At 43.3% G+C, this 26,699-nt stretch overlaps 1 protein-coding gene across 5 annotated transcripts in view; it reads right to left on the minus strand.

Moving 5' to 3' along the window:
- Positions 1–25,567, minus strand: part of AGBL2 (AGBL carboxypeptidase 2) — a 44,352-nt gene extending 18,785 nt beyond the window's left edge. For 2 of the 5 annotated variants that reach the window (XM_046643236.1, XM_046643231.1), the window contains exons 1-12: positions 25,515–25,567; positions 24,797–24,932; positions 24,477–24,540; positions 23,252–23,386; positions 19,724–19,777; positions 18,760–18,945; positions 14,597–14,704; positions 8,203–8,356; positions 5,532–6,314; positions 3,862–4,018; positions 1,898–2,024; positions 907–1,007 (exon numbers count right to left, since the gene is read on the minus strand). In XM_046643236.1, the coding sequence (XP_046499192.1) occupies positions 907–1,007; positions 1,898–2,024; positions 3,862–4,018; positions 5,532–6,314; positions 8,203–8,356; positions 14,597–14,704; positions 18,760–18,945; positions 19,724–19,777; positions 23,252–23,386; positions 24,477–24,540; positions 24,797–24,832 (1,905 nt within the window). In that variant the 5' untranslated portion in view covers positions 24,833–24,932; positions 25,515–25,567. Of the gene's footprint in view, positions 1–906; positions 1,008–1,897; positions 2,025–3,861; positions 4,019–5,531; positions 6,315–8,202; positions 8,357–14,596; positions 14,705–18,759; positions 18,946–19,723; positions 19,778–23,251; positions 23,387–24,476; positions 24,541–24,796; positions 24,933–25,395; positions 25,412–25,501 lie in introns of those variants that run through there. The other 3 variants (XM_046643232.1, XM_046643233.1, XM_046643234.1) reach the window with 3 other exon arrangements.
- Positions 25,568–26,699: the final 1,132 nt, after the last annotated feature.

Genomic DNA, 26,699 nt, shown 5'->3' on the forward strand with positions numbered 1-26,699 from the left:
ATGAACAGATGCACTACATGAGCCGGAGGAGGAGACAGAGGGTTTTTTAGGGCAGAACATCCATGAACACTAGCTTAGCCACTTTTCCCCAGCTATAGCCAATAGGAAACTTCTTAAACAATGCCATGGTCTAATTTATTTTATTGTTTTGAGTAGCAAGGAAGGAAAAGTGAGTACGGGGTTGTTCAGATTTTGGCATCTGGCAGATATGATTTAATAGGCCACGTGGTGGTCAAATTCTCCTTTAGATACTTTTTTATTAAACATTTGCATCCGGAGTGGTGCATATCACGTGTTCCCAGGGCCAACATTTGAGAGCGGGTATGAGAGAGGAGTTAGAGACCATGAGTACAGACTCCTGTTTAAGAAGTTGAACGATAAACGGAAATAGAAATAACTGCTGGAGAGATAAGACCAAAGGAAACCTCTGCTTGTGATTTAGCATCAGGGCAACTTGAGAACATCTGCACTTGAGGGGAAGATGTAAGAAGAGGAAAAAACTGAGGACACAGAAAAGAGGAGGTAATGAACGAGGCAAGACCTCAGGGAGGCCGTGGGGGAGGTGGGCCAGTGCACAAAGGGCAGGATTAATTTTGGAGAAGAGGAAGGACGCCTGATTTTCTGAAACAGGAGAACGGGAAGTAAGATGGCGCTGCCATGGGCAGGCCTAGCACTGAGGGGCTGTGCAGAAGGGAAGCCAGCACATGGCCTCCATCTTCTTGGTGAATTACGAGGTCCTACCATTTGCTGGGAGTGCACAGCCTGGGGATTTTCTTTGACTATTAAAACTTCAGAAAAAAATTAAAAGGAAAAGAGAGATGACCCGTAATCTCACTGGGCTGAGTTCAGACCCAGGTGAAATTCATCATAGCAGCAGGCCCACAGTTCCCGAAAGCCCGTTTTTACCTTGGCTCGGTCAGGATCACAGAAGTCCAGAAGGGTGTCACAGACTTGATGACCTAGGGACTTCAGGTCCTCAGTGGTAAAGTGAGTGTCTCTTTTATTGCCTGGAAAAAATCCATACACATTTCTTATTAAATTTTAATGAGCAAATGCAAATCTAATTTGTGACTATCTCCTGAAAAACACTACCTCTGATTCTAGAATATTATGCTCCTGGACAGGGTCTCTCTCCTTCTAGTGTTAGTTTGGTTCAGAAGAATCTTTTTTGTTTTTCCTTTAATGTATGCTTTTTTTTTTGGTGAGGAAGATTGGCCCTGAGCTAATATCTGTTGCCAATCTTCCTCTTTTTTTTCTTATTTTCTCTCCCCAAAGCCCCAGTACATAGTTGCATATCCTGGTTGTAAGTCGTTCTAGTTCTTCTATGTGGGATGCCGCCACAGCATGGCTTGATGAGTGGTTCTAGGCCCACGCGCAGGATCCAAACTGGTGAACCCAGGGCCACCGAAGCAGAACACGCAAACTTATCACTCGGACCTGGGGCCAGCCCCCAGAAGAATCTTTGACAAGGAAGAGGTGTCCAGTCACGATGGCCACGGTGACTGAGGTCTTCCTTTGTGGTAGGCACCTGCCAGGTGCTTCACATGCGTTGTCTCACTAAGTTGTACCTACAACGCAGGTACTACTATTATTACCACGTGAAGTAAAGTGATGTTCAAAGAGGTTGAGGAACATCCCCCAGGATCACACAGCTTTCACATGGAGTTCAAACTCAAACCCAGATCTGCCTCATTCCAGATCCTGAGCAACCACCACTCCACGCCCAGCAGGCGTTAAGTTTCTCACTCATGCTTTGGGTATTCCATTTCAGCGTAAGGCACAGACAAGAAAACCCTCCAGGTGAATGAGCTCCCCAGCATTCAAAGGGATTTCAGCTCCCCAGTGCTTTGCCTGGCTTCCCCCGCCATGCTGGCCTCCCACATACAAGAGAGCTTACCCAGGGTGGAGCCGCCAAAGGTGGACTCCATGGTGTAGCTGTTCAGGATCCCCATCCGCCACATCACCACTCGGCCTGTTCCTTCTTTGCACCTTTGGACCTTAAAATTACAACTGTGAAAAGAGAACTGAGGGGAAAGCCAAATCCTCTGTTAGTCATCAAGTGACAAGTGTGATGTCTGAGATTCATTAATATCACACAAGGATGGTTCCCTTGGGGTCTATATATTATTTCCTATAGTATGTTCCATAAAATGCTAATTCTGAGGGATATAAACAGGTATTAAAAAGGAAAAAAGGAATTGTGTGGGCATGCAAGTCAGGGAGATGAAGGGTTAATAAAATTAAACAGGCCTCCTCTGCAGGACTTCTCAGAGCATTTAACATGCCACTGCGGACAGTGATCTTCCCAAGGGGAGGGAGCATATTCCGTTTTTCAAACTTACTTGCCCATGAACCCTTCCTTCTCTCCCCCACCCCCTCATTCCCCTGGGGACATTCTGCAGGACTCGAAGGCCGGCTTAACTTTGGCATTCAAGGCATTAGCCAACCTTTCTAAGACTCATTTTTCTCCCTCTCCCCAACTTGAACCCTTGGATCTGGTTGGGTTTCTCCTCTATATCCTGTGTGCGCCTCTCCCCTATAATCTCTGCCAGAATGCTCTTGCTCCCTTACCCTAATCTTCTCTGCTCAGGGTTCAATATCCTCCATTGTCTTTCATCACGACCAGAACCCTCTTTCCTCACTTGGGGTTTGTGACATACACTTGGCATCTACCGCAACTGAGCCCATCCTGCTGAAAATGCTTTACAGCTGGAGGGTAGCTCACTACCTAGAGATTTCTAAACGGTGCTCTGCGGAATCCAGGGGTTGCTCCTGCCAAGGCCTGAAGGAGGAGGCAGCGGGGGCAGGGGCCAAGCCCTCTCCCCACCTTCACTCAGCATAGCTCTGCTTCTGTCTCAGATACCCAGTTCTGGCTGGGATTTCACTTGAAGGAAGAGACCCCCCCCCACTTTTTTGCACTATCATTTAAATACTTCTCTAATTTCTTCTTTCTAATCACAGTTACATTTTGTGGATCTGTTCATGATGGTGAAAACCAGTTTGTAAACCAAGGCAGACACTCGGTATATGCCCAACTGTCACAGAGCTGTTACTCAGCTGACTCTCCAAGACTTTGCCGTTGTCCCAGCAGCCCTTTAACAGCTTACAGGTCTTCCTGACCTCATATTACATAAGCCTTTCTGGGAGGCTCACACAACCTTAGCAGCTTGTTCAACCTTCAATCTCTTCTTCCACTGCCAACCACAAGATTAAAGATGATCGAAAACTCTGCCTACTAAGAGTCCGAACTTGTGCCCAGGCAGAGCAGCCAGAGAAATTTTTCAAAATCATCTTTATTGACATATAATTTATATACCGTAAAATTCACCCATTTGAAGTACACAATTCACTGGTTTTATATTCACAGAATTGTGCAGCCATCACTGTAATCTAAGTTTAGAACATTTTCATCAGCCCGAAAAGAAACCCAGTACCCATTAGCAGCCACTCCCCAGTCCACGCTACCCACACCGGCCGTAGGCAATCACTAAACGACTTTCCATCTCTATAGATTTGCTTTTTCTGAACATTTCATGTACTGGAATCATACAATATGTGGCCTTTTGTGTCTGGCTTCTTCCACTTAGCATAATGTTTTCAAGGTTCATCCATGTTGTAGAATTTCAGTACTTAATTCTTTTTATTGCCGAATAACATTCCATTGTGTGGATATACCATTTATTTACTCTCATCCGTCAACAGAGTAATTCACCTCTTTCTAAATTCTTAAAGTGCAGGTTGCTGGGATTTACCCAAGACAATGAAAAGAGGTACAAAGCGGCAAATCGAACACTACACACAGGAAGCAGTGAATTCCCTTCTCCCTTAGTCAACGGACAGAAAACGACCTTACGCGCTTACCTTATCTGGTGCATTTTTGCTTAACATTAAAGGAAAGACTCGCTCATGCAGCCAGTACTTGCGATCGTTGTTGTTACAGCCATACAGGAAGACGTTATTCTTTCGGCTGTGGCCATGGAAATCACAATACAAGAGAACCTCCCTTTCTTCAAGAAGTCTATTGAGGGAGGCAAACAAAGGGCTCAGTGGACAGCCAAATGCATGTGAATAATCAAGGATCTTTTGGAGTCTCTTCCTGAAGTATGTCTGTTGATACCTTCTCTCCTAAGAAAAATTTAACCCCAATGGCCTTCAAAGGACTCTATCCCCATCCTTAGCCACTGCTGTAAATGTGTCACCAGTACTCTTTGCCCCTGCCAGTCAGAGGGACTTGAAACGGAAAAGTCCTGATGTGGACGGGGTGGTGGGCAGACCTTGAGAAAGCTGACAAGGAAGTGGAGAAAATCTACTGAGAGAAAGCCCATCCCGATGCAGGGCTGCGGAAGCAGGGAGAGAGTGGAGGCTGTAACTGCAGAGAGAAAAAGACAGCACTAAAGAAAGCCTTGCTTCCTGACGTTCCAGGGCTGGTTCCTAGAAGGCTCAGCTCCTGTGTCCCCTGATCACCCAGGTCACCTGTTCAACCTTCCAGACATGTTCACTTTCTCCGTGATGATGATGGTGGGATGAAGAGGATGATGACAACAACAGCGCATGTTTACAATGTGCTGGCTACTACGCTAAATAGATTACATGGATGATCTCCTTTAATCCTTGCAGTAACCACCCACGCAGGGATTATTATCCCCATTCTGCAGATGAGAAGGCTAAAGGGCAGAGAGGTTAGATCACTTCCTGGGTCACAGAACCAGCCAGTAGTAAAAGCAGGTCTCAAACCCAGGCCCGTCTGATTCCCTAACATCTGCTCTTAGCCCTTTTGCCTACCAGCCCAACACCACCCCACCCTTTGACACACATATGGTTAGAAAGTGAGCATTCACTTGTTCTTACATGCTATACTTTCACTTACAAGGAAACGGGAGCTCCTTTAAGGTGGCTGCTGTTACATCACAGCCTTCAACTGCTTTTACACAGGCTTGGAAAATGCTAACTGACTTATTCTGCCTTTTTCATGAGAGGCGATGTAAGATAATTAGGAACTCAGACTTTGGAAGCAGAGGGCCTGTGTTCGAATGTCTTACTTACTAGGCTGTATGACCTTGGGCAAGTTACTTAACCTTTCTGGGCCTTAATTTCTTCATCATATACAAAATGGGGATACTGACTGATCATTGATAGGGTAAATGTGAGGACTAAACAGATCGCAGGTGTAAAGCACTGAGAATACTGCCTATCACTTCATCCATAAGCACGGACTAATCGTTGGGTGCTATTATTATTGTTATACCAGCCTCATCACGAAGACCTCAGAACCCACAGACTTCCGACCTTTTCCATTCAATCATTTCACCCGTTAGTGAAATGTCTCTAGCTAAAATGTTGCATGTTCAGTTTCAACCCAAAGATAAGTCATGATTTGAAAGTCTGAAAATGAACAAACCCACGTGACTGCAAAGAGAACGGTAAAGACTGTCCCCAAAGCCATACCCAATTCTTACAACAGAAGAGTCCTCGTCCCCGGTAAGGTAGTGCTCACGGCATCCAGAGAAAGATCAGCAGATAAAGGGCCTCACCTCTTGATCATGTTCCTGGTGTACCAGATGCAAGGGAAAGAGTCCTTAAGAATGGTTTTATAATGCCTGTTCAAGTCCCTTCCAGCCAGCGAACACCGAGAGTTCCCCACAATGACTCCATCTGGATTTAACATGGGAACCACTTTGAAGACAAAGATATTTCTGAGGAGCTGGGCATCTGGGGAGTTGCTAAGGATGAAGTCCAAAAAGCCTTTCATGATCCAGGAGCCATTACTTTCCCCGGGGTGGACTCTGGCGCTCAAGACCACGGCTTTCTTCGCAGCTGCCTCTTGAGGCGTCCGGGACGGGTTGGTGATGGTGAGCAGGTAGACGACGTTTCCCGCTAGGCTCCGGCACAAAGTTCGGAGTTTGCAGAACTGAGCTTGCACAGGGTTGTTGGCCACGGACAGGAGGTAGCACTGCAAATCGGTGTACGTATACGGGTAGCAGTGTGCAAAGAAGCAAGTGTCCTGGTCATGCGGAAACTGAATGGTCCACGTGAGACAATAGAAGGGCTGCTGCCCGCCATCCGTGTTGCTCTTATAGTACTTGATCTCACTTCCTTCTCTCCTCCAGCCAATGTTGTGGCTGTTGGCATCCAGTTGGGAGTACATGAGTGGCTTCATCCCCAAAGTATAAAGGCTCTTGGGTTTTAGCAAGTTGACGATGGTGAAGCGATACGTGGCATCTTTTCTGGTGTTCTGAACTCGAAAATAAAACCACTGAGTGTATTTGTTCGTATAGAGGTCGGTTCGCAAGGTGAGTTCATACTCATAGGTGTCCCTGTATCGGAGAAAACAGAAGAATATCTTTGTAACCCCACACTCCCCTCAGAAAACAAATCTGGGAAAATATTGTTTTCCCCCGGTAAAAACAGATCTTATTACAACAGAGAAGCCTGCTATGTCAAACATGTATTTTCTAATTTACCTAGTTCTCCTGAAATATTAGGCTAACAGCAACTTGGGGAAAGAAAGGTTATTTGGGGTGGGACGGGAAGAGTCTCGAAACTCACACTGCCACGCAGGATGTTCGAGAGCTCTGTGGGCTTCGTGGTACCTTTCTATCGCATCCAGTAGCAGTTTCTAGCCACTCCCATACCCTTCTCTGAAACACAGTGAACACAGCCCTCTGCTGGCGGCCAGCTACATCCTGGACGTCACCAGCGTGGAGGAGACCCTTAAGCCTCTTGTGCTATTTTATCTTTGATCATCAATTATTTGAAGATGAGGGGGCATCTCTGGAATGCATTCACCTTGTTGAAAAGAAGCAGGACTAACTTGCAGAAGAGGAAATACAAATGCCAAAGCATGAAAAGATATTCATCTGCATGCACAATTAAAGAGATGCAAATTAAAAGAGAGTGTCATTTTCCCCTCCATCTCATCAACATTCCAATGCTGGGAAACAGGCACTCTCGTACACTGTTGATGGGAACTGAAGTCATGCTGGAGGGCAATTTGGCAAAGCCTAGCAATACTTAGTGTTCAAACCCCTTGACTCAACAATTTTATTCTAGAATTTATCCCATAAAACCAGAAATACTGGGGCTGGCCCCATGGCCTAGTGGTTAAGTTCACGCCCTTTGCCTTGGCGGCCCAGGGTTTTGCCGGTTTGGATCCTGGGCATGGACCTAGCACCACTCATCAAGCCACGCTGAGGTGGCGTCCCACACGTCACAACTAGAAGGACCTGCAACTAGAATATACAACTATGTACCGGGGGGAGGGGGGTGCTCTGGGGAGAAGAAGGAAAAAGAAAAAGACTGGCAACAGATGTTAGCTCAGGTGCCAATCTTAAAAAAAAAAAAGAAACTAAAAAACCCCCCACAAATATTTAAAAATATTAATGCACAAGGGTGTTAATTCTGTTAAACAAAAAACTGTAAACATCTTAGTTTCCCATCGATTGGAGACAGGATAAAGTACGGAATATCCATACAATAGAATAATATGAACTATTAGAAATAAGGAGATATATCTGTGGTACTGCCATAGAAAAACATCTAAAATTTATTAAGTGGAAAAAGCAATTTGCAAACAGTATGTATACCATTACCCTTTTTTTTTTTTTAAGCAAGATTAGCCCTGAGCTAACATTTGCTGTTAATCCTCTTTTTGCTGAGGAAGACTGGCCCTGAGCTAACATCCATGCCCATCTTCCTCTACTTTGTATGTGGGACACCTGCCACAGCATGGCTTGACAGTGGTGCATAGGTCTGTGCCCGGGATCCGAACCAGCGAACCCTGGGCCGCTGAAGTGGAGCACACGAACTTAACCACTATGCCACCAGGCTGGCCCCCCATTATCCTATTTTTAAAAATACGTAATTTGGGTATATTACACATACACAGAGACAGAAAAAAAAATTAATGCATATACATCAAACTCTTAACAGTTGCTGCATCTGGAAGGTATGATTATAGGACAACTTTTTATGTTACATATTTTTATTAATACAAATTTTAAATGAGCAGTAATTTCTTTCATAAGCAGAAAAAACAATTTAGATAAATTTTATTCTGGGGAAAAATATGAGTCACAAATATTGCTCCTCGTAACCATTTCCCATCACCTCTCTTTTTCAAAAACACTCCTGAGTCCCGATCCCTGAAGACACTTCTCAGGCTCTTCAGTCATCATCCCTGTGGGAAATTCGTCTGTTACTCACACTCTGACAGCTTTTTGCAGATTCCCACTCTCAAATCGTGATTCAAACAGCAGAGCATTATCTTCTGGTCCTTGCAGCGTGACAGCGAGGTCCTTGATAATTCCTCGTTTGCCTCCCACTCTGGAACTGGTGAAATAGGAGCCTTCGGTGGGCACTGCAGAGGAGACAGACATATTTAGGTCAGGTTCCACTCAGAAGCCATTCACCACCAAGTATTATCATCACTCAGCCCCTCTATGTGTTCAGCACTATTCTACGTTAACAACAATGAATACTCAAAATTGCAATTGTCCTTGCTGAGAACTTTAATTTGAAACAATGTATTTCTTTGAAGTGGTTTAGAGCCCTTCCTTTTCCTGCATAGCTACTCCTGGCACCTGAGATACAGCTCGTACCCACTGAAACCCTAATTTGAAAGGATGTTGGCAAAAAATGATATTCTAAATAGAGGATCTGAAAACATTTCCACTCTTATTCTATTAAAAAAGTACAAATAACACCTATTTATTAATTTAAAAAAGATAAAGGGGAAAACAAAAAAGAAAATCAACTCCCTATCATTTTTTGGTATATCCTTCCAGATTTAAATGTAACAAAAATAAAAGTTTGAGGAGCTGGCCCTGTGGCCGCATGGTTAAGTTCACAGACTCCACTTCGGTGGCCCAGGGTTTTGCCAGTTCAAATCCTGAGCAAGCTCATCAGGCCATGCTGAGGCGGCGTCCCACATGCCACAACTAGAAGGACCCACAACTACGTACCGGGGGGCTTTGGGAGAAAAAGGAAAATAAAATCTTAAAAAAAAAAAAAAGTTTGAGAAGAATTGGCTTGGGTGAATCTGCCTAAGAGGGAAACCAAAATATCACAGTCATTAGTGAAAAGAAAAGGTTATGACTGAAATTTTATCTTTAATATGAAACTAAAACAAAAAACTATGAAATTTATTTTATCTTTTTAAACAAAATTTAGATTCTAATCACAATCTCTTTCTAATTCTTGGAATAATAAAGAATCACTTGTTGATTTTTTTGGTGGGGGTTGCAATTTTTCAGACAAATTCACTGAGAGTGCCATGTGACATCTTTGATTTTTGCAGTTACTTTTGCAAAACTATTTTGGGGCTTCATAGTTTTCTCAAGGACTTCTCTTTGTACCACAATATTCTTATCATTATGCCCAGAAGAATCTATTTTGTCATCTTTTGTTGATTTTCTCTTTAACTGTTAACTGATAAAAAATTTCTAGATTTTCATTTGTCAATGGCTTTGCAAGTAATTTAAGCAATTCTTTAACATTTATCAACTTCATAAAATCCCACATCTCTTTTTATTTTTAATTTTTTTTTTAGAAAATGGTGGTTTTTTTTTTTTTGTTTTTTTTTTTTGCTGAGGAAGATTCACCCTGAGCTAACATATGTGCCGACCTTCCTCTATTTTGTATGTGGGTTGCCACCACAGCATGGCTACAACAAGTGGTCTAGGTCCACTCCCAAGAACCAGACCCAGGCCGCCAAAGCAGAGCATGATGAACTTAACCACCAGGCCATAGGGCCAGCCCCCAAATCCTGCATCTCTTGTAGGGATCACCATTTCACTTTGTAATTAATTTTTACTTTATTGACATTATATTGTCAGATCTTAACAATATCTACCAATCAGCAAATGACTGGTATGAACAGAGATGCTGACCATGGGACAGGACAGATGCTAGCATTAAACAAAGAGTAACGTTTGTGCAGCACCTGAGTACAAAAGTAGTCAGTTCATTAGTAAACACATTCCCATTATGATGACTTTGGCTTCTATGTGTAACCTTGTCACTATGGAGACTTAGAGAATAAACATTTGGATAACAAATGAGAGCAAAGGAGAAAGCATGCATGCAGAGAAGTAAAAGAAGAAAAGCACACAAGAAGAAGGAGCAGAAGCAGCCCCAAGAGGATGTGTAATCCAGTTAAAACCCAGGGCCCCGGGGCCAGCCCAGTGGTGCAGCGGTTAAGTTCACACGTTCCACTTCTGCAGCCTGGGGTTCGCCAGTTCAGATGCCAGGTGCAGACATGGCACCACTCATCAAGCCACACTGTGGTAGGTGTGCCACATATAAAGTAGAGGAAGATGGGCATGGCTGTTAGCTCAGGGCCAGTCTTCCTCAGCAAAACGAGGAGGATTGGCAACAGATGTTAGCTCAGGGCTAATCTTCCTCAAAAAAAAAAAAGAAAAAAAAAAAGCCAGGGCCCCAAAATGGTTCCCTCTCTTTATGGCCCCACAATCGAAGTACAAACCACCAACCAGATGTCATTAATATAGGAATTTCAGTATTTTGAGTCTCTCAGGTAATAAAGACAATCGAATTCATAGCCCACAGTAACATTTGTCAAAAAAAAAAACAAAACAAAACCTCTCTCCTTTTCCCCCCAATAGTCTCATAGTAAGTAGTTGCTCTGAGGCCCTTAAGCTGACAAATTTCCAAATTCTCCCTGGAGCCCCATCTTCTCAGTTTTCCATGTCGTCATTCCTCCAATGGGGTTGGCCCAACTCTTCCTGATGTAGCCAAAGGACATGAAGATTGGGTGCATCTGCCACAATTGCATCTTAACAGGACAATTAGGGCAACTCACAAAAGGTGCCTTAGGAGAACCAGCTCTCAGCTCCAGGGTTTCCTTCTATGCAGAAATATCTCTAAAAAGAACAGATGTAGCAATGGGGATTCATGGTCATCTGGTTTATTGCAAATGACTACCGCCAGGTTAGTAAGAGGTGAAATGGGTTTCCGATCCCAAGGATTTCTTGAGGTTTCAGGAGCAATACATTCTCTATTATTTATCCAAGTCTACCCATTATGATCTCTTTGTTTAATGTCTCCCAAATTCCTCCTCAGACATTCCATAAGACGGAGCTAAGTACATGGTGAGCTGCTTCACCTTATCCACTTCACAGCATATAACTTTTTCCACCATAATGTTATTAACGTGAAGAGAGCTCAGAATCAAGGCAACTGGGAGTGGAGCAAGTGCAATAACATGTCAGCTGGGCCCTCTGCTGTAACTGGCTCATTTTATTCTTCTGGTTGTAGAATTGACATACACTGCAGTCCATCCCTCCTATTTCTAGTTGTTTCTCCAAAAGCTTCCCCTCATTCACTGACTCAACACCTTCTATTTCTACCAGCTAAACTTGCTACACATTCCTCCTCCACCAAAATAGATTCCCCGATAATTACTTTCTAGCAGTGATTGATTTTCAAATTGTGAGAATATTTTTCTTGCTTTCTATTTCTTGAAAACAGCATTTCCCAACTGCAGAGAACTCTTTTTAAAAAGTTCCAAGTAGCTCTGGTACCTGTGCGTGCAATGAATCTCAGATGGTTTTTGAGGATGACAAAGGTTGCCCCTGTTGGCAGCATCTCTGCCTCCCCATGTCTCTCCCTATTACTAATTTGGCATCCTGACATTAATAATTCAAAATTTACTTCCCTTTTTTTGGGAAGGTTCATATACATTTCCTGGCTCATTGCTCTTTAACATTACCTTTCCTTTCTGTCTCAAATGTTAGTTTTACCACCTGCTCCACATCCTCCCCAGCACTTGTTATTGTCTATATTTTTATAATAGCTATTTTAGTGGGTGTAAAGTTGATCTACCCTTTCCATAAATACCCTTTATCAAGTTGAGGACATTCTCTTCTTTTTATTTTTTTAAAGATTGGCCCTGAGCTAACATCTGTTGCCAATCTTTTTTGTTTTTTCTTCTTCTCCCCAAAGCTCCCTAGTACATAGCGGTATATTCTAGTCGTAGGTCCTTCTAGTTCTGTTATGTGGGACGCCACCTCAGCATGGCTTGATGAGCAGTGCTAGGTCCACGACCAGGATCCAAAGCAGTGTGAACTTAACCACTTGGCCATGGGGCCGGCCCCAGGACATTCTCTCCTATTCCTAGTTTTCTGACTGCTCTCATGAAAGGCTGGACTTTGTCAAATGCTTTTTCTACATCAAGATGACTGGATGATCGTGTGTTTTTCCCCTTTGTTTCATTAATGTGGTGTGTTGCACCGATTTTCTTATGTTGAATGGCCCTTGCACTCTTGGGACAAATCCCTCTTGGTCATGGTGAATAATCCTTTCAATATTGTGTTGGATTTGGTTTGCTGGTATTTTGTTGAGGATTTCTGCATTCAGATTCATGAGGAATACTGACCTATAGTTTTCTTGTGATGTCTTTGTCTGGCTTTGGTGTCAGGGTACACTGCTTCATGAAGCGTTGGGAAAGGTTTCCTCCTCCTCTGTTTTCAGAGTTTATGAAAACTTAGTGCTATTTCATGTTTAAATGTTTGACAGAACTCAAACAAACCCTGTCAAACCATCTGGGCCAGGAATTTCTTTGCAGGAAGATTTTAAATTGTTAATTCAATTTCTTTGTTATAATCTATTCAGTCTTTTTACTTCTTCCCAAGTCAGTTCTGGTAATTTGTGTCTTTCTAGCAATTGTTTCTGTTGATCTATGCTGTCTAATTTGTCAGCATAAAGTTGTCAATAGCACTACTTTATAATTCTTTCGATTTCTGTAGAGATGTTGATGTCCCCTTTCATTTCTGATTTTGATAATTTGTGTCTTCTCTCCCTTTTTCTTGGCTGGTCTAGCTAAAGTTTTGTTAGTTATGTTGATGTTTCCAAACAACCAACTTTTGGTTTGATTTTTTCTATTATTTTTCTGATTTCTATTTCACTTATTTTCATTCTTTTCATTATTACTTCCTTACTTCTGCTTCCATTGGATTTAGTTTGCTTTTACTTTTCTAATTTATTAAAGTAGAAGTTTAGGTAATTTATTTGAGACCCTTCTTCCTTCCAAAGGCCTTTAAAGCCATAAATTTACCTTGCCATGCTTTAGCTGCATCCCTAAATTTTGATATTTGTTTTCACTCAATTCAAAATATTTTTGAACTCTCCTTTGATTTTTTTTTAAAGATTTTATTTTTTTCCTTTTTCTCCCCAAAGCCCCCCGATACAGTTGTATATTCTTCCTTGTGGGTCCTTCTAGTTGTGGCATGTGGGACACTGCCTCAGTGTGGTTTGATGAGCAGTGCCATGTCTGCGCCCAGGATTCGAACCAACAAAGCACTGGGCCACCTGCAGTGGAGCACACAAACCCAAACACTTGGCCAGGGGGCCAGCCCCTCCTTTGATTTCTTTAACTCATAGGTTGCTTAGAAATGTGTTGTTCAATTTCCAAATATTTGTAGATTTCCCAGATTTCATTCTGTTGTTGATTTCTAATTTAATTTTGTGGTGGTCAGAGAATACATTTTGTATGATTTCAATCCTTTTTTTTTTTAAGATTGGCACCTGAGCTAACAACTGTTGCCAATCTTTTTATTTTTTAATTTTTTTTTTATTGCTTTTTCTCCCCAAGTTCCCCCAGTACATAGTTATATATATATGATTTTAGTTGTGGGTCCTTCTAGTTGTGGCATGTGGGATGCCACCTCAGCATGGCCTGATGAGTGGTGCCATGTCCACGCCCAGGATCCAAACTGGCGAAACCCTGGGCTGCCGAAGCAGAGTGAGCGAACTTAACCACTCAGCCACGGGACTGGCCCTGATTTCAATCCATTTATTTTTATTTTTGTGAGGAAGACTGGTCCTGAGCTAACATCTGTTGCCGATCTTCCTCTTTTTGCTTGAGGAAGATGGTCGCTGAGCTAACATCTGTACCAATCTTCCTCCACTTTATGTGGGATGCTGCCACAGCGTGGCTTGATGAGTGGTGCTAGGTCCGTGCCCGGGATCTGAACCTGCAAACCCTGGGCTGCCGAAGGGAAGCACATGAACTTAACCACTACTCCACCAGGCTGGCCCCCTCAATCCTTTTAAATATATTAAGACTTGCTTTACAACCTAGCATACGGAGAATCCTGCGGAATCTACCATGGGCCCCTGAAAAGAATGTGTATTTTGTTGTTTTTGGGTACAGTGTTCTGCACATGTTTATAAAAGACACGGCTTCCACCTCTAGGACTGCAACGTAACGCAGGAAACCACACAGTACATATGTCATATGCACATGCCACAGGGGAGTCACTAAAGTACACACAGGAGGTGGAGAAAAGAAGAGCAAGCTCCCCAAAGACCCAACATCTGATTGTCAGGAAGGCGAATAACAAGGGAGATGCTATCAGATGGGCTTAAAACTATTAAGGAAAAGGGACTGTCATTTTAAAAACAACTGAAATTTTAAAGCTGACAGGTCATGAGCATCAGGTCTCCCATTCAGGTTGGTCTGAAAAAGATAGTTTATTTATCACTAAACTATGGATTTTTTAAAATCACATTTATTACAGGAAACATGTTTATTATAACTTTGTAATGATTAATTACTCACTGTTCAGGGTAATGACAATACCTGAATCTAATTGATAGACAACTGTGACTTCTTCCTCTCCTACAATTTCTGGTACCTTTTCATTTCCTGTAGGTTGATAGAAATATTCCGGTTGAGGTGGGATCCACTCTGAAAGAAGACATTACAAAAGTACAAAATAAGAAATAATATAAATGCACTTCACCAGAATTGATTTAAAATTACAATAATAATTATTCAAATGGCTAGTTGGTTGAACAAATCAAATTCCCACCCAAAGTTTCCAGTTTGTGTATAAATTAATTACATCTTGCTTTTTTCCATAAAGACTATGAGGAGACTTTTACAAAAAGCATATACAACAGAAGTACAAATTTTAAAGAGAAGACTTAAAAATAAGCTAGAAATGTGAATATAGTTGCTGTAACAACTCTTTTTTTTTTTTTTAAGATTTTTTATTTTTTTCTCCCCAAAGCCCCCCGGAACATGGTTGTATATTCTTAGTTGTGGGTCCTTCTAGTTGTGGCATATGGGATGCTGCCTCAGCATGGCTTGATGAGCGGTGCCATGTCTGCGCCCAGGATTCAAACTGATGAAACCCTGGGCTGCTGCAGCGGAGTGCACGGACTTAACCACTCGGCCACGGGGCTGGCCCCTGTAACAACTCTTTAAAATTTGACTCTGAGCTTCCTTTTAAAGTCAGGAAAACATGACCAGCTACATACTGTTCACTACTATAGAAAACCAAGTAGGTCAATTGTTTCAGAGGAAACAAACCTTTTCCGTTAACACTCAATCCTAAAAGATTTCTCACATGGGACTTGGGCAATTTCTCCATATCATTTTAAGTACAGGTGCCACTGATGAAAGCCAAGGGCACATAAAGACACAACACAGTAACAGACAATGCTCATTTCTTTTCCTTCCTTTAAGGTAATGGGGAGTGACGAGGCTTTGATAATTCAGTTTAAACAATAAGCTGCTCGTTATTAAATTTCTTTGAAAGTTTTAAAAAATTGCTTTTTTGAAGCTCTGGTGGTTTAGTGGATTACCACTGCAGTAACTTGGATATTAACTTCATTTCCCACTTTTTCTGTCTCCTCTTAGAACGGAGTCTGAAATCCTCACAGGAATTCTCTTAGTCTACTTTATACAGGGAATAGCCAAATCCTACTGTTTGGCCAGATCAACTTGGACTTTGATCTACAATTTGTACAGTGTAGGGACAGATGACCTCAGGACTTCTCAGCTACTGTGTCAACTCAAAATGCCTCCCCCCACACACATTTCCAAACACCCTTAGAGCAAGTCTGTGCCCAGTTAAGAACGCTGAACCTGTCCTTACATCTTCAGCTGCATCTCTTGTCTCTGAAGCCCAATGCTCTATGGCTGCCCACACACGTCACGCTCTGTTTCTGTTCCCTCTAACTGGAATACTTTTCTTTTACAACCCTCAATTGGATCACTTCTAACTCATCCTCTAGATCTCAGCTCACATGTCAACTCCTCTTGGAAACCCCCAGGTAGGCGGGGCTAAGTTTCCCAGAGAGAGCAAGCTCTATGCAATTGCCTGGTTATATCTTTAACTTCCCCACTAGTCTGCGAGCTCTGGGTGTCTCCATCTTATTCATCACTAAAACATCTCTAAAACAAAGCACTGTACTTAGCATACAGCAGATGCTTAATAAATATTTATTGAATGACTATTCTAAGAGGGAAGTGAGAAGATAAGAAACATCCAGTTGTTTATCCAGCAATCTAAAGCAGAGACACATGTTTGGCAGACATAGGTGTTCCATCAATTAGAAAAGTCCCCACTTGGAGAAAAAGGAAAAACAAAATCTTTAAAAAAAAAAAAGAAAAGTCCCCACTTTTCAACGCAACCCACTTCTGAAAATGCTTCATAAAATGAACGCTAAAGATTATACTTGCACCAATAACTTAAGGATATGACCAGCAATGTCATAAAAAAAGTCTACTATTTCTATAGAAAACTCCAATAAACTCAAAATATAATTGAAAAGAGTAAAAACTATGTTCTGATATATATGGTGTTCATCAATTATACCAAGGCTGGTAAAAACTTTATAAAACTCAACCAAGCATATCAATACTGAGACAGGAATAATCTAGAAAACAGACTTAAGTATTAATACATTTTGGCCTCTGGAAAGGTATCCTGGAGAGACGTCAGCATCACGGCAGAGTGAGCTGTCTCTCAGTCTCGCCCATTTAAGTTACAACTAACTGGACATTCATTAACCAGCAGAGGACCCCTGCACAGCACAAGAGGACTTCTGAGAGATCCACAGGGCTATACATCTGAAGGTAGGTGGACTGGATCCCCGGGAGGCAGTGGAACCAAGTGAGCACAGCCCTCCCCGACCCTGGCAGCACTGAGCCAGTTGGTGGATCCTCACACAGCAGCCGCGTGGGACTGGAAGAAATGGGGACAGCCTGGCCTGTGTGAATGCTTTGGGAATTGCAGCCCGGGCCACAGGAGTGCCCAGCGTGCTGTGGGGACCCTGCCCATGGGCACATTCTACACCAAGAGGCAGTGACTCAAACACTGCATGGGCACCCCTCCCCACTAGTGCAGTGCAGGCGAGAAAGCACCCTGCCCACTCAGAAGGCACCCCTGCCCGCAGAGCACAGCAGCCTGTGGGATCCTCCAAGTGGTGGCTCAGCCCCTGTGTGTGGCTCCTCCCACCTAGCATGCAGCAGCTCAGCTGAGTCCCTGCCAAGCACAGAGGCCCTGCCCATGTGAGCACTGCCTGCAGAGTGGCTGTGGCCAGCTGGAGCAAACACAGAGTAGCCCTACCTGCAACTTCCACCAGAAGGGGTGGGACCAGAAAACACAGCTCCTGCCCACTCCCAGCAGTGGCAGGTGGAATCGGTGACCCGATATTATCATAAATGCGTCGGCAAAGGATCACTTCATCCAACATCATGAATAACTACATTAGTACTCCAGAGCAGAACAAAATGACAAGTCTCCAGAAACCAATCCTGAACTCACAGAAATTTACAATCTAAATGACAAAGAATTCAAAATAGCTATCACTTAACAAGCTACAAGAAAACTCAGAAAGACAGTTCAATGATCTCAGGAATAAAATTAATGAGCAGAAGGAATACTTCACCAAAGAGACGGAAACTGTAAACAAAAAAACAAAACTGAAAACCAAACAGAAATTCTGGAGATGAAGAACACAATTAATGAGGTAAAGAATAATCTAGAATCCATAAAAAAAAGAGAGAACTTATTATGGAGGACAGAATTAGTGATTTACAGGATAGAAATATTGAAATGCTTCAAGTGGAAGAGGAGAGAGAACTAAGATTTAAAAAAAAATGAAGAAATTCTTTGAGAAAGATCTGACTCAATTAGGAAATGCAACATAAGGATTATAGATATTCCAGAGGGAGAAGCGAGGGAGAAAGGAGCAGAGAGATTGTTCAAAGAAATACTAGCTGAGACTTCCCAAACCTGAGGAAGAACTGGACTTAGAAGTACATGAAGCCAATAAACTCCTAATTACTTCAATGCAAAAAGACTTTCTCCAAGGCATATACTACCAAGGCTGGCGAAAGTCAATCACAAAGCAAAAATACTAAGGGCAGCAAGGCAGAAGAAAATAACCTACAAAGGAACCCTATCAGGCTTTCAGTAGATTTCTCAGCAGAAACCTTACAGGCTAGGAGAGAGTGGAATGATATATTCAAAATACTCAAAGACAAAAACTTTCAGCCAAGAATATTCTACCCCGAAAAACTCTCCTTCAGATACAATGGAGAAATAAAAGCTTTCCCAGGTAAACAAAAGTTAAGGGAGTTCATCCCCACTAGGCCTCGCTTACAAGAAATGATAAAGGAAGCCCTCCTCCCAGTAACAAAAAGGCAAAGGTTTACAAAATCTTGTTCAAGGAGAAGAACAGACAGAATCAGAATTGCTGCTCTCTCTCAGCAGAGCTCAGAAAGGTGTCGTCCCACTCTAATGAACTCGGAAGGCTTCCAGGCTGTACTCGAGCGTAACTGTTGACTTTGGTGTGTGTGTCAGATTCGCAGAGCTGAATCATTTCAGGGGGAGCCAACAGCTGCTGAATCTGTACTGCCCTGTACTTGCGCACGCAGGACTTAAAATTGTAAAATCCTGTAATAAAGTCTGTGAGAACAGTAACACCAGGACACAAAAGCCACGTTACCAATATGATGAATGTTTTCCTTGATGACCTCACATTCTATTGGCCATCTTGGAGCCTGTAGGGGCCCGCTGCTAGGCAAAAAGGCAAAGAGATCTCGGGGTTCTCGAAGACGTGGGTTCACTTCGCCAAAGTCATTGTGAAGAAGCTGTCTGCTCTTGAGAAGCGGTGAACTCAGCAGAAGGGAACCTGCCAAAAGGAAAGGGAGCAAGTGAACAGCATCCTTCTCTCCTCAGGAACGTTACTGCTCAACGTGATAACTAAGTACCTGTAAGCACTGTACTAAAATATGGGCACAGATGTGCAGTCCTGTGACATGTTTCTCCTTCAAGAAGATTTAGTCCAAGACGACAGCATTGAAGTTATAAAACGTTAGGTTAAAATTGTGCACACATAGTCTATTAAATATTTAAATGCAAGGCCTTAGAGTAACTTAGAAGAAATTTTGTTTTTTAAATCAAAGCTAGTGGGTCTAAGAAATTTCAACAGTAGGTTAGAAATGAATAAAAAATTACTTAACGTATTTTATTATTTTTGTTTAGAGACAGGCAAGAGAAGGAAATTTCAGTTCATTCATTAGCATTTTAGAAAAAAGTCCACAAAACTTTATTAAGCACAGTGAAACAATCCACAAATTAAATTTCAAGTTCCTAATATACCCATTCAAAGGGCAGAGAGACTAATAAGACAAAGAGGATGGAAAGAGAGGGGCAGAGAAGGAGGGAGAAGGGGCGGAAGAGAGAAAAGAGGAGCTCTTGGGAAATAGAGAATGAGAACAAAGGGAGGAGAAGAATGGCTTTTGGGGAGAAAGATAGAGAAAGGAAATTCGAGGAAGAACAGAGAGAAAGGAAGGGAGGCGGGAGGAAAGGCTGAAGGCCGGTAATTGCCAGCTCTGCTGGGGAGAGCAGGAGGTGAAGACATGCTCCCACAAGGGAGCTGTTTTCTGATCTGGAAGGACATGCGATACCTCTGCTCACAGCTTCTATCTGTCTGCGCACAGTTGAGGACAGACACGTGGGCCCTAGAAAGACAAGGAGGAGGCAAGGTTTGTCCTGGGGATCTTTGTCTCTCCTTTTCCTGCCCCCCTTCCCCTATTTCTCTCCATCCCCACCCCAAAAATACGCCCCTGATTTTCTATCTCTAAATCTTTTCCCCAATGTTTAAAGGGGGGGAAAAGAGCAATAAACATTCAAAAAGATGGTAAAGCTGCTGAACCTCACTCATAACTAAATGTAAATCGAAACGACAAGGAGATACCAGTTTTTCACTTAATAGACAGGAAAAACATTTCTGTGTTTTCACCCTCATTCTGGCAAAGGTGCCAGTAAGCAGGTCCTCTGAGAACTTTCTGGCAAGAGGGCAAATGGGTACAACCTTTCCGGAAAGCGGTTAGGCTGTATTTAGTAAGATGGAAAACCCTCACACCGTTGACGCAGCAGTCCCACTGCTGGGAGTCGACCTTACAGAGTTTCTCACAGAAGTTCATCGAGATGCACATACAAAGCTGCTCATGGCAGCAACGTTCAAATAACAAAAATGTGGAAACAACCAAAGTGCCCATCCAAAGGAAAATTAAAATAATCATGATACATTAATGAGATGGAACACCGTAGGTGCCCTTAAAAAGAATGAGGTAGATTTTGGGTATGTGCTCATATGAAAAGGCTCTCTAAGATATATTATTATACAAAACATACACACACACACATACACACAAACCAAGTAAAGACTGTGTATGGGATCCCCACGAGCAATTAAAAAGAAAAAATATATAGATACATGAGGATATATCTTTTTTTTTCCTGAAAAGAATGATAACAACAGTGGTTGTATTAGGGATGGGGCAGGGCAGGCTTTTAGTTTCCCTTTTGTGCTTTTTTATAACATTTGAATTTCCTAACCTTATACCTTATATATATGACCTTTCTTAAAAAGAAACATTTTTTTTTTAAAGATTTTATTTTTTCCTTTTTCTCCCCAAAGCCCCCCGGTACATACTTGTGTATTTCAGTTGTGGGTCCTTCTGGTTGTGGCATGTGGGACGCCACCTCAGCATGGCTTGATGAGCGGTGCCATGTCCACGCCCAGGATTCGAACCGGTGAAACCCTGGGTCGCTGAAGCGGAGCACACAAACTTAACCACTCTCAGCCACAGGGCCGGCCCTTCTTTTTTCTTTTTAAACAAGCAGATTGTAACTCATTTCTTTTTACCTGTGTACTTTTCTGGTTATAGAAAACCCAACATAATACACACATTGCCACAAAGATAAAGAAAAAATATCTTTCTCACTCTAATGATCAAAACAGAAAAAAAGAAAAGGGTATGAGATTATCAATTACACTCCAACTAAAACTCATTCACATTGCTGTTACCTCTGCCAGCTGATTCTGCACCTTATGTTTTTTAGTTTATTACGACTGGCACTTGTTTCTTATTAATGTTAATTTGACGGTCAGCAAATGGGGAGGAGGAAACTCAAGCGGAGACGGTCAGCTGGCTCCTGGGCCATCACCCTGACCAGGCTCCTCTGCTCAAGCCCCATCTTTCGACTCCCTGCCAGGAGCTCTGGGACACACTAGGGAAGAGCCTTCTGGGCCTGGGCTGAGCAAACATAGAAGATACATATTTGAAAACGGACTGGCTACATCAAGGATGAAGTGCTGTTTAAATTTCCCAGGAATTACCAAATCACCTTCCTAAAATAGCCCACCTACTCACATTCCTAACAGCATTGTAGGAGACTGTTCCCCCACACCCTGACTTACACTAGGTATGATTTTTTTTTAAGTTTTGCCCAAGTCTCATAATTAAAAAAAGATACCTTGACATTTTAATTTGTATCTTTAATTAGAGGTGAAATTAAGCATCTTTTCATAAAGCTTATTGACTGTGTTTTTGTTTTTTTGTTTTTTTTGGTGAGGAAGATTGGCCCTGAGCAAACATCTGTTGCTAATTTTCTTCTTTTTTTTCTCTTCAAAGTCCCAGTACATAGTTGTCTCTCCTAGTTTAAGTCATACTAGCTCTCCTATGTGGGACGCCACCACAGCATGGCTTGATGACCAGTGTGTAGGTCCACGCCCAGGATCCAAACTGGCAAACCCTGGACAACCAAAGCAGAGTGTGCAAACTTAACCACTCTGCCATAGGGCCAGCCCCTATGTTTGTTTTTCTATGAACTGCTTGCTCATGTCTTTTGCCCATTTTTTGATCATCTTTTATGCATTTGATTTGTGAGAACTGTTATTTTAAGGAAATTCATCCTTTGACATGTTTGTCACAAATTTTTTTTCAGTTTATTTTCCTTTATTAATTAATAGTACTTTCTTGTATTCAGAAGTTTAAATTTTTGCTGTAAAAATTAGTGATGCTATATTTTATGGCTTTTGGGTCTTGCGTCAATTGTTTTAACTAGAAAAGGGACACAATCAGATTTGCTCATAAAAAAGAACACTGCTGTGTGAAATGCATGGGAAGTGGGCCTCACGGAACAAGAGAAGAAGCCAGGAGACCAATTACTCGGCGGTTTCAATAGTGGGAAATAACGGCACCTTGCACTGGGGGTGGAAGGACACAGAGCAAAGAGAAGCGGATTGATGTTTGGTTGGATGTGTACTGAGGGAGGAATTCAACTACACTCCTGCCCTTGGATTCCAGGAGGAACCTGCGGAATCCCTGTGAAAAATGATTTTTCCCTAAGCCAGCTGGAATTGGCTTCTACCACTCTTATGCAAACAACTGAAAAAAAATATATCCATCAAAAGTGCGTGAAAAGGGGCCAGCCTGGTGGTGCAGCAGTTAAGTTCACATGTTCCGCTTTGGCGGCCCAGGGTTCACCGGTTCGGATCCTGGGTGCGGACATGGCGCCGCTTGGCAAGCCATGCTGTGGTAGCCATCCCACGTATAAAGTAGAGGAAGATGGGCACGGATGTTAGCTCAGGGCCAGTCTTCCTCAGCAAAAAGAGAAGGACTGGCAGCAGATGTTAGCTCAGGGCTAATCTTCAAAAAAAAGAAAAAAATTGTGTGAAAAATCAGCATTACTCTTGACCAAAGAGTCTTACCAAATTTTCCAACAATTTGGAGGAAGAAAATCCAGAATGTGCTATTTGAATTTAAACCTACAATCCAAAGTAGATGTAGAGAGAACATTTTTGAGTGATGTCAGAAACAGTGGCCAATAGGGGCCAGCCTGGTGGCGTAGTGGTTAAATTCACACACTCTGCTTTGGCAGCTCAGGTTTGCTGGTCCAGACTACAGGCGTGGACCTACACACCACTCATCAAGCCATGCTGTGGTGGCGTACCACATATAAAATAGAGGAAGACTGGCAACAGATGTTAGCTCAGGGCCAATCTTCCTTACCATAAGAAAAGAAACAGTGGCCAAGGCTGCTCCCCTGGCTTCTCCCCCATTAGGCCGTGTTCTCCTGAATACCACCAGCAGTCACTCAAGGCAGTGAGGCTTCTGGGGAGGTCATACACATTGATTATTACTCACATAGAAGCTTCTCCTTTTGCAGGGGGTCTGGGATCAAATCATGTCTTTCCCCAACAGAGCCACTCAACAGGCACTGAGGATTATTCTTCCAAAGATGCTGGGGCGTAGCAGAGTTTGGTAAACTGCCTCTCTGAGCTAAGAATAGGTAGGCTAGTTAAAGGTGCTGGAAAGCTAGCTCATCACCTCTAACATCGAGGTCAACACCAAAACCACTACTACCAAACCCCCGACTCTGTCCCCACCCACCACCACAGGCCTTTCCCATGAACATGTTCCATTTCCCAAAGAGCCTGCACATTCCAATCTACACGCGTTCAGCAGTATTTTCTCCATTTTACAGTGAGGAGAAGACTGGAGAAACAGTGTGGTACAGTGGAAAGAGAAAGGGCTTCAGAGACAGAAAGATCTGGTAGCTACAAGAGCAGCCAGGAAAGCCACAGCTAAGTGTAGGCAGGTACTGGGGGGGCGGGGGGCAGCTGGTTGGGGGGAACCCCGATGCCCCAGGCTGCTTTGTCCTGAGGGCTCTGCTGAATCTGGCAAACCGGAAACTCAGTTTTCAACAAATCAGTAATCACTCAAAAAATGAAATATTATTAAGAAAGTTTAACAAGGTTGATAGAAATCAAATCAATATGAAAACTTGATTTTATCTCCCAAAACCAGGAACAAAGTCAGAAAATCAAAATTTAAAAAGCTATCACTTAAAATAGCATAAAAATATTAAGTTCTATGAAAAAATTAAAAATCTTTATTGGGAGACATTGACCTAAGCCAATGGAGAATTGCGTTCTATTCAGAGACTGGAGAATTCAGTGGCGGAAAGTTCTCATTTCTTGTGAAATTCAATCTACAGACGCAATGCAATCCCCCAAATTTCTTTAACCATCACAAGCCAATTCTAAAATTATATAAAAAGGCAAGAACAGCCAAGACACTTTTGAAGAACAAGACGTGAGGACCTATCTTTCCAGATATCACAACTATTTTAATGCTATGGTACAATTAAGAAAGGGTGGTACTGCTGCAAGGACAGACAAACAGACCCTTGTACACACGGACACTCAACAGAGGTGACGCAGCAGACCAATGGGGAAAGGACGTACTTTTCACTAACACTGCTGGAAATATTCATCATCAGTTTATCCATGCATAACTCTGCCAGTTAATCAAACAATTTACTTCACGGACCCAGAAAAGGTGATGCTAGATAAGAACGAGATATTACCTTTAAAGTAGCCATAGTACCGGAGGTGACGGTACATAAAGTCTTCATAGGGATCAGGAAGAGTCTGGAAAAGGAAAGGCCATCTCAATCAGGAAAGTCCTTTCAACGAAAACTCAACTCTTAACAAAAGGTACACAAGTATTGCTGCAAAGGACAAGACACCTGAGGACGTGTGTAAACAAACCAGGTGAAGGACATTCGTGCAAATCATTCTATCATTGGGGATCAAGATCTCCAGCTGGAAACAGGTGCCCCCAGAAGACCCCTTCTGACCTAGTACCGGATTTCGGTGGAGTTCCTGGAGAGGGGGATGTGCCCACCTCCTGCTTTAGCTCTGTTTCCAGCGCTGGGAACATGTTACTTCTGCATGGTACGCTGAAGACCAGTCGGTGACACTGGCATCCAGCCACAGTACCCACGCAACTTCCAAAAGGGCAGCTGGTCACACCGGAGAAGCTAAAAAACCAGAACAGCACAACTGGAAAAACTGCCGATATTTACCCCCTCGCCCACCTCCCACGCGATTTTAGGAAAACGTGCTGCGTCGCTCCCCTTCCCTGCCGGCCCAGCCTCTCAGACAAACAAGGACCCGTGGGGTGCTTCCCTCTCGGAGGCACTTGAGGAATTAGGGAGGGAGACACGTCTTCCGGCCTCCTCCCCCTGAGGCTCCAGGACCCTTGCTGGCCCCATGCTCCCCTGTCCCTGAGAACAGAGATGCCCATCACCAGGACGCCGCAGGAAAGCGAAAGAAATGGGGACGGAGGGATCCGGCGGAGTGGGCTCTGGGTAGATGAAAAAGAAGGGTCGGGGGCCGCGGGAGTGGGCTCTGAAAACGGAATGCAGGGGTTCGGGGCTTCTGGTGCGGGGGCAGGCGGCGAGGGGCAGTTTCCCGAAGGGTCAGGGGAGGGGGCGTAGAGACTTCCTAGGGGGGCAGAGGCCAGCGCGCCGCGGGTCGTCCCGGGCAGCAGAGGAGCCCACGGCCCAGCAGGCAGAGACCCGGCCCCATCACCAGGCAGAGGACCCACCAGCCGAGCTCACCCTCCACCGCGCTCAGCTCCGGCCCCGGTAGCCTAGCAACCGCGAAGCGGAAGCGGGAGGGCGGGGCGGCCGGGGCTTCCGGGGAGCGAGGCCCCGCCCCCGGGAGGGGGTGGGGACCCGGGAGTGATCGACAACCTGCGTTTCGGACTCCTTCCTCCTCTCATTCAGTATTGCAGCCCCGCTTCCGGGGACTCGAAATTGGGTTGAGGAACAGAGGGCCAGCGGGCCCCAACAGTTTTCTTCTTTGCTGTCCCTTAGCTTTAGGTAACTGCTAAGTATTGCTCAAAGGCAGCTGCTAACCTTCTCCTCTCCCCTTGTTTCACTCCAACCCATGGCTAGAATCGAAAAACACCTTCTACGCTGGAAAAATAAAAGAAACGGTAAATCGACAGCACACCTTTTGATCAAATTGCCAGAATTTTAAGAATGCTCCGTTCTGGTGGGATAGTGACAAGGGCACTGCTACTCTGCAGCAGCTCCTACAAGTCTGGAAAACTGTTACAGCAAAAACTTTAATGGCTAGTTGATAGCCTTTATCTTCAGAAATTTGCTCTATGCAAATTACAAGAAAAACAATTTACATACAAAATGGTCACCCCAATATTTGTATAATGGTGAATAAAACCCCATGCACTACCATATATTCATCAGGTAAAAATTTTAAATTATGTGCACATCAACACACTAGAATAAAATTCAAACTATTGTTGTCTGGTTAACTTTATATGAATATAAATCTAAGTATATATCACTTTTATAGTCAGAGAAAAGGAAGCTATAAAGCACCTTTATATTTTCAAAATATTAACATTCCATCATTTCTAGGATTTAAGCAGGTCAAACAGTAGCTAATATTGTGGAATGCGAGCTCTAAAACAGAAGTCTCACAGCATCCTCTGGTCCTAGAAGCCTGTCCAGCCTTAACTCCCTCCCTCCCCTCTCCCCGACCCACTGCCCAACTCAAGATCCGGCTGCTCTTTTTCCAGAGAGCTGTTCTTCAATGTTTGCACATGTCTTACACCGCATTTGATTAGGAAAAACAATTAAGAATTGACTTAAAATATGTCTTGGTTACATAATCATGTAGTAACAGGCTTAGAAGAGCAAAAGGATAACCAATCAGGGGCCGACCCTGGGGCCGAGTGGTCTGCTTCAGCCGCCCAGGGTTTCGCCCAGGGGTGCACT

This window comes from Equus quagga, chromosome 17 (genome assembly GCF_021613505.1).
Source record: "Equus quagga isolate Etosha38 chromosome 17, UCLA_HA_Equagga_1.0, whole genome shotgun sequence".
In the NCBI taxonomy this organism is placed as follows: domain Eukaryota; kingdom Metazoa; phylum Chordata; class Mammalia; order Perissodactyla; family Equidae; genus Equus; species Equus quagga.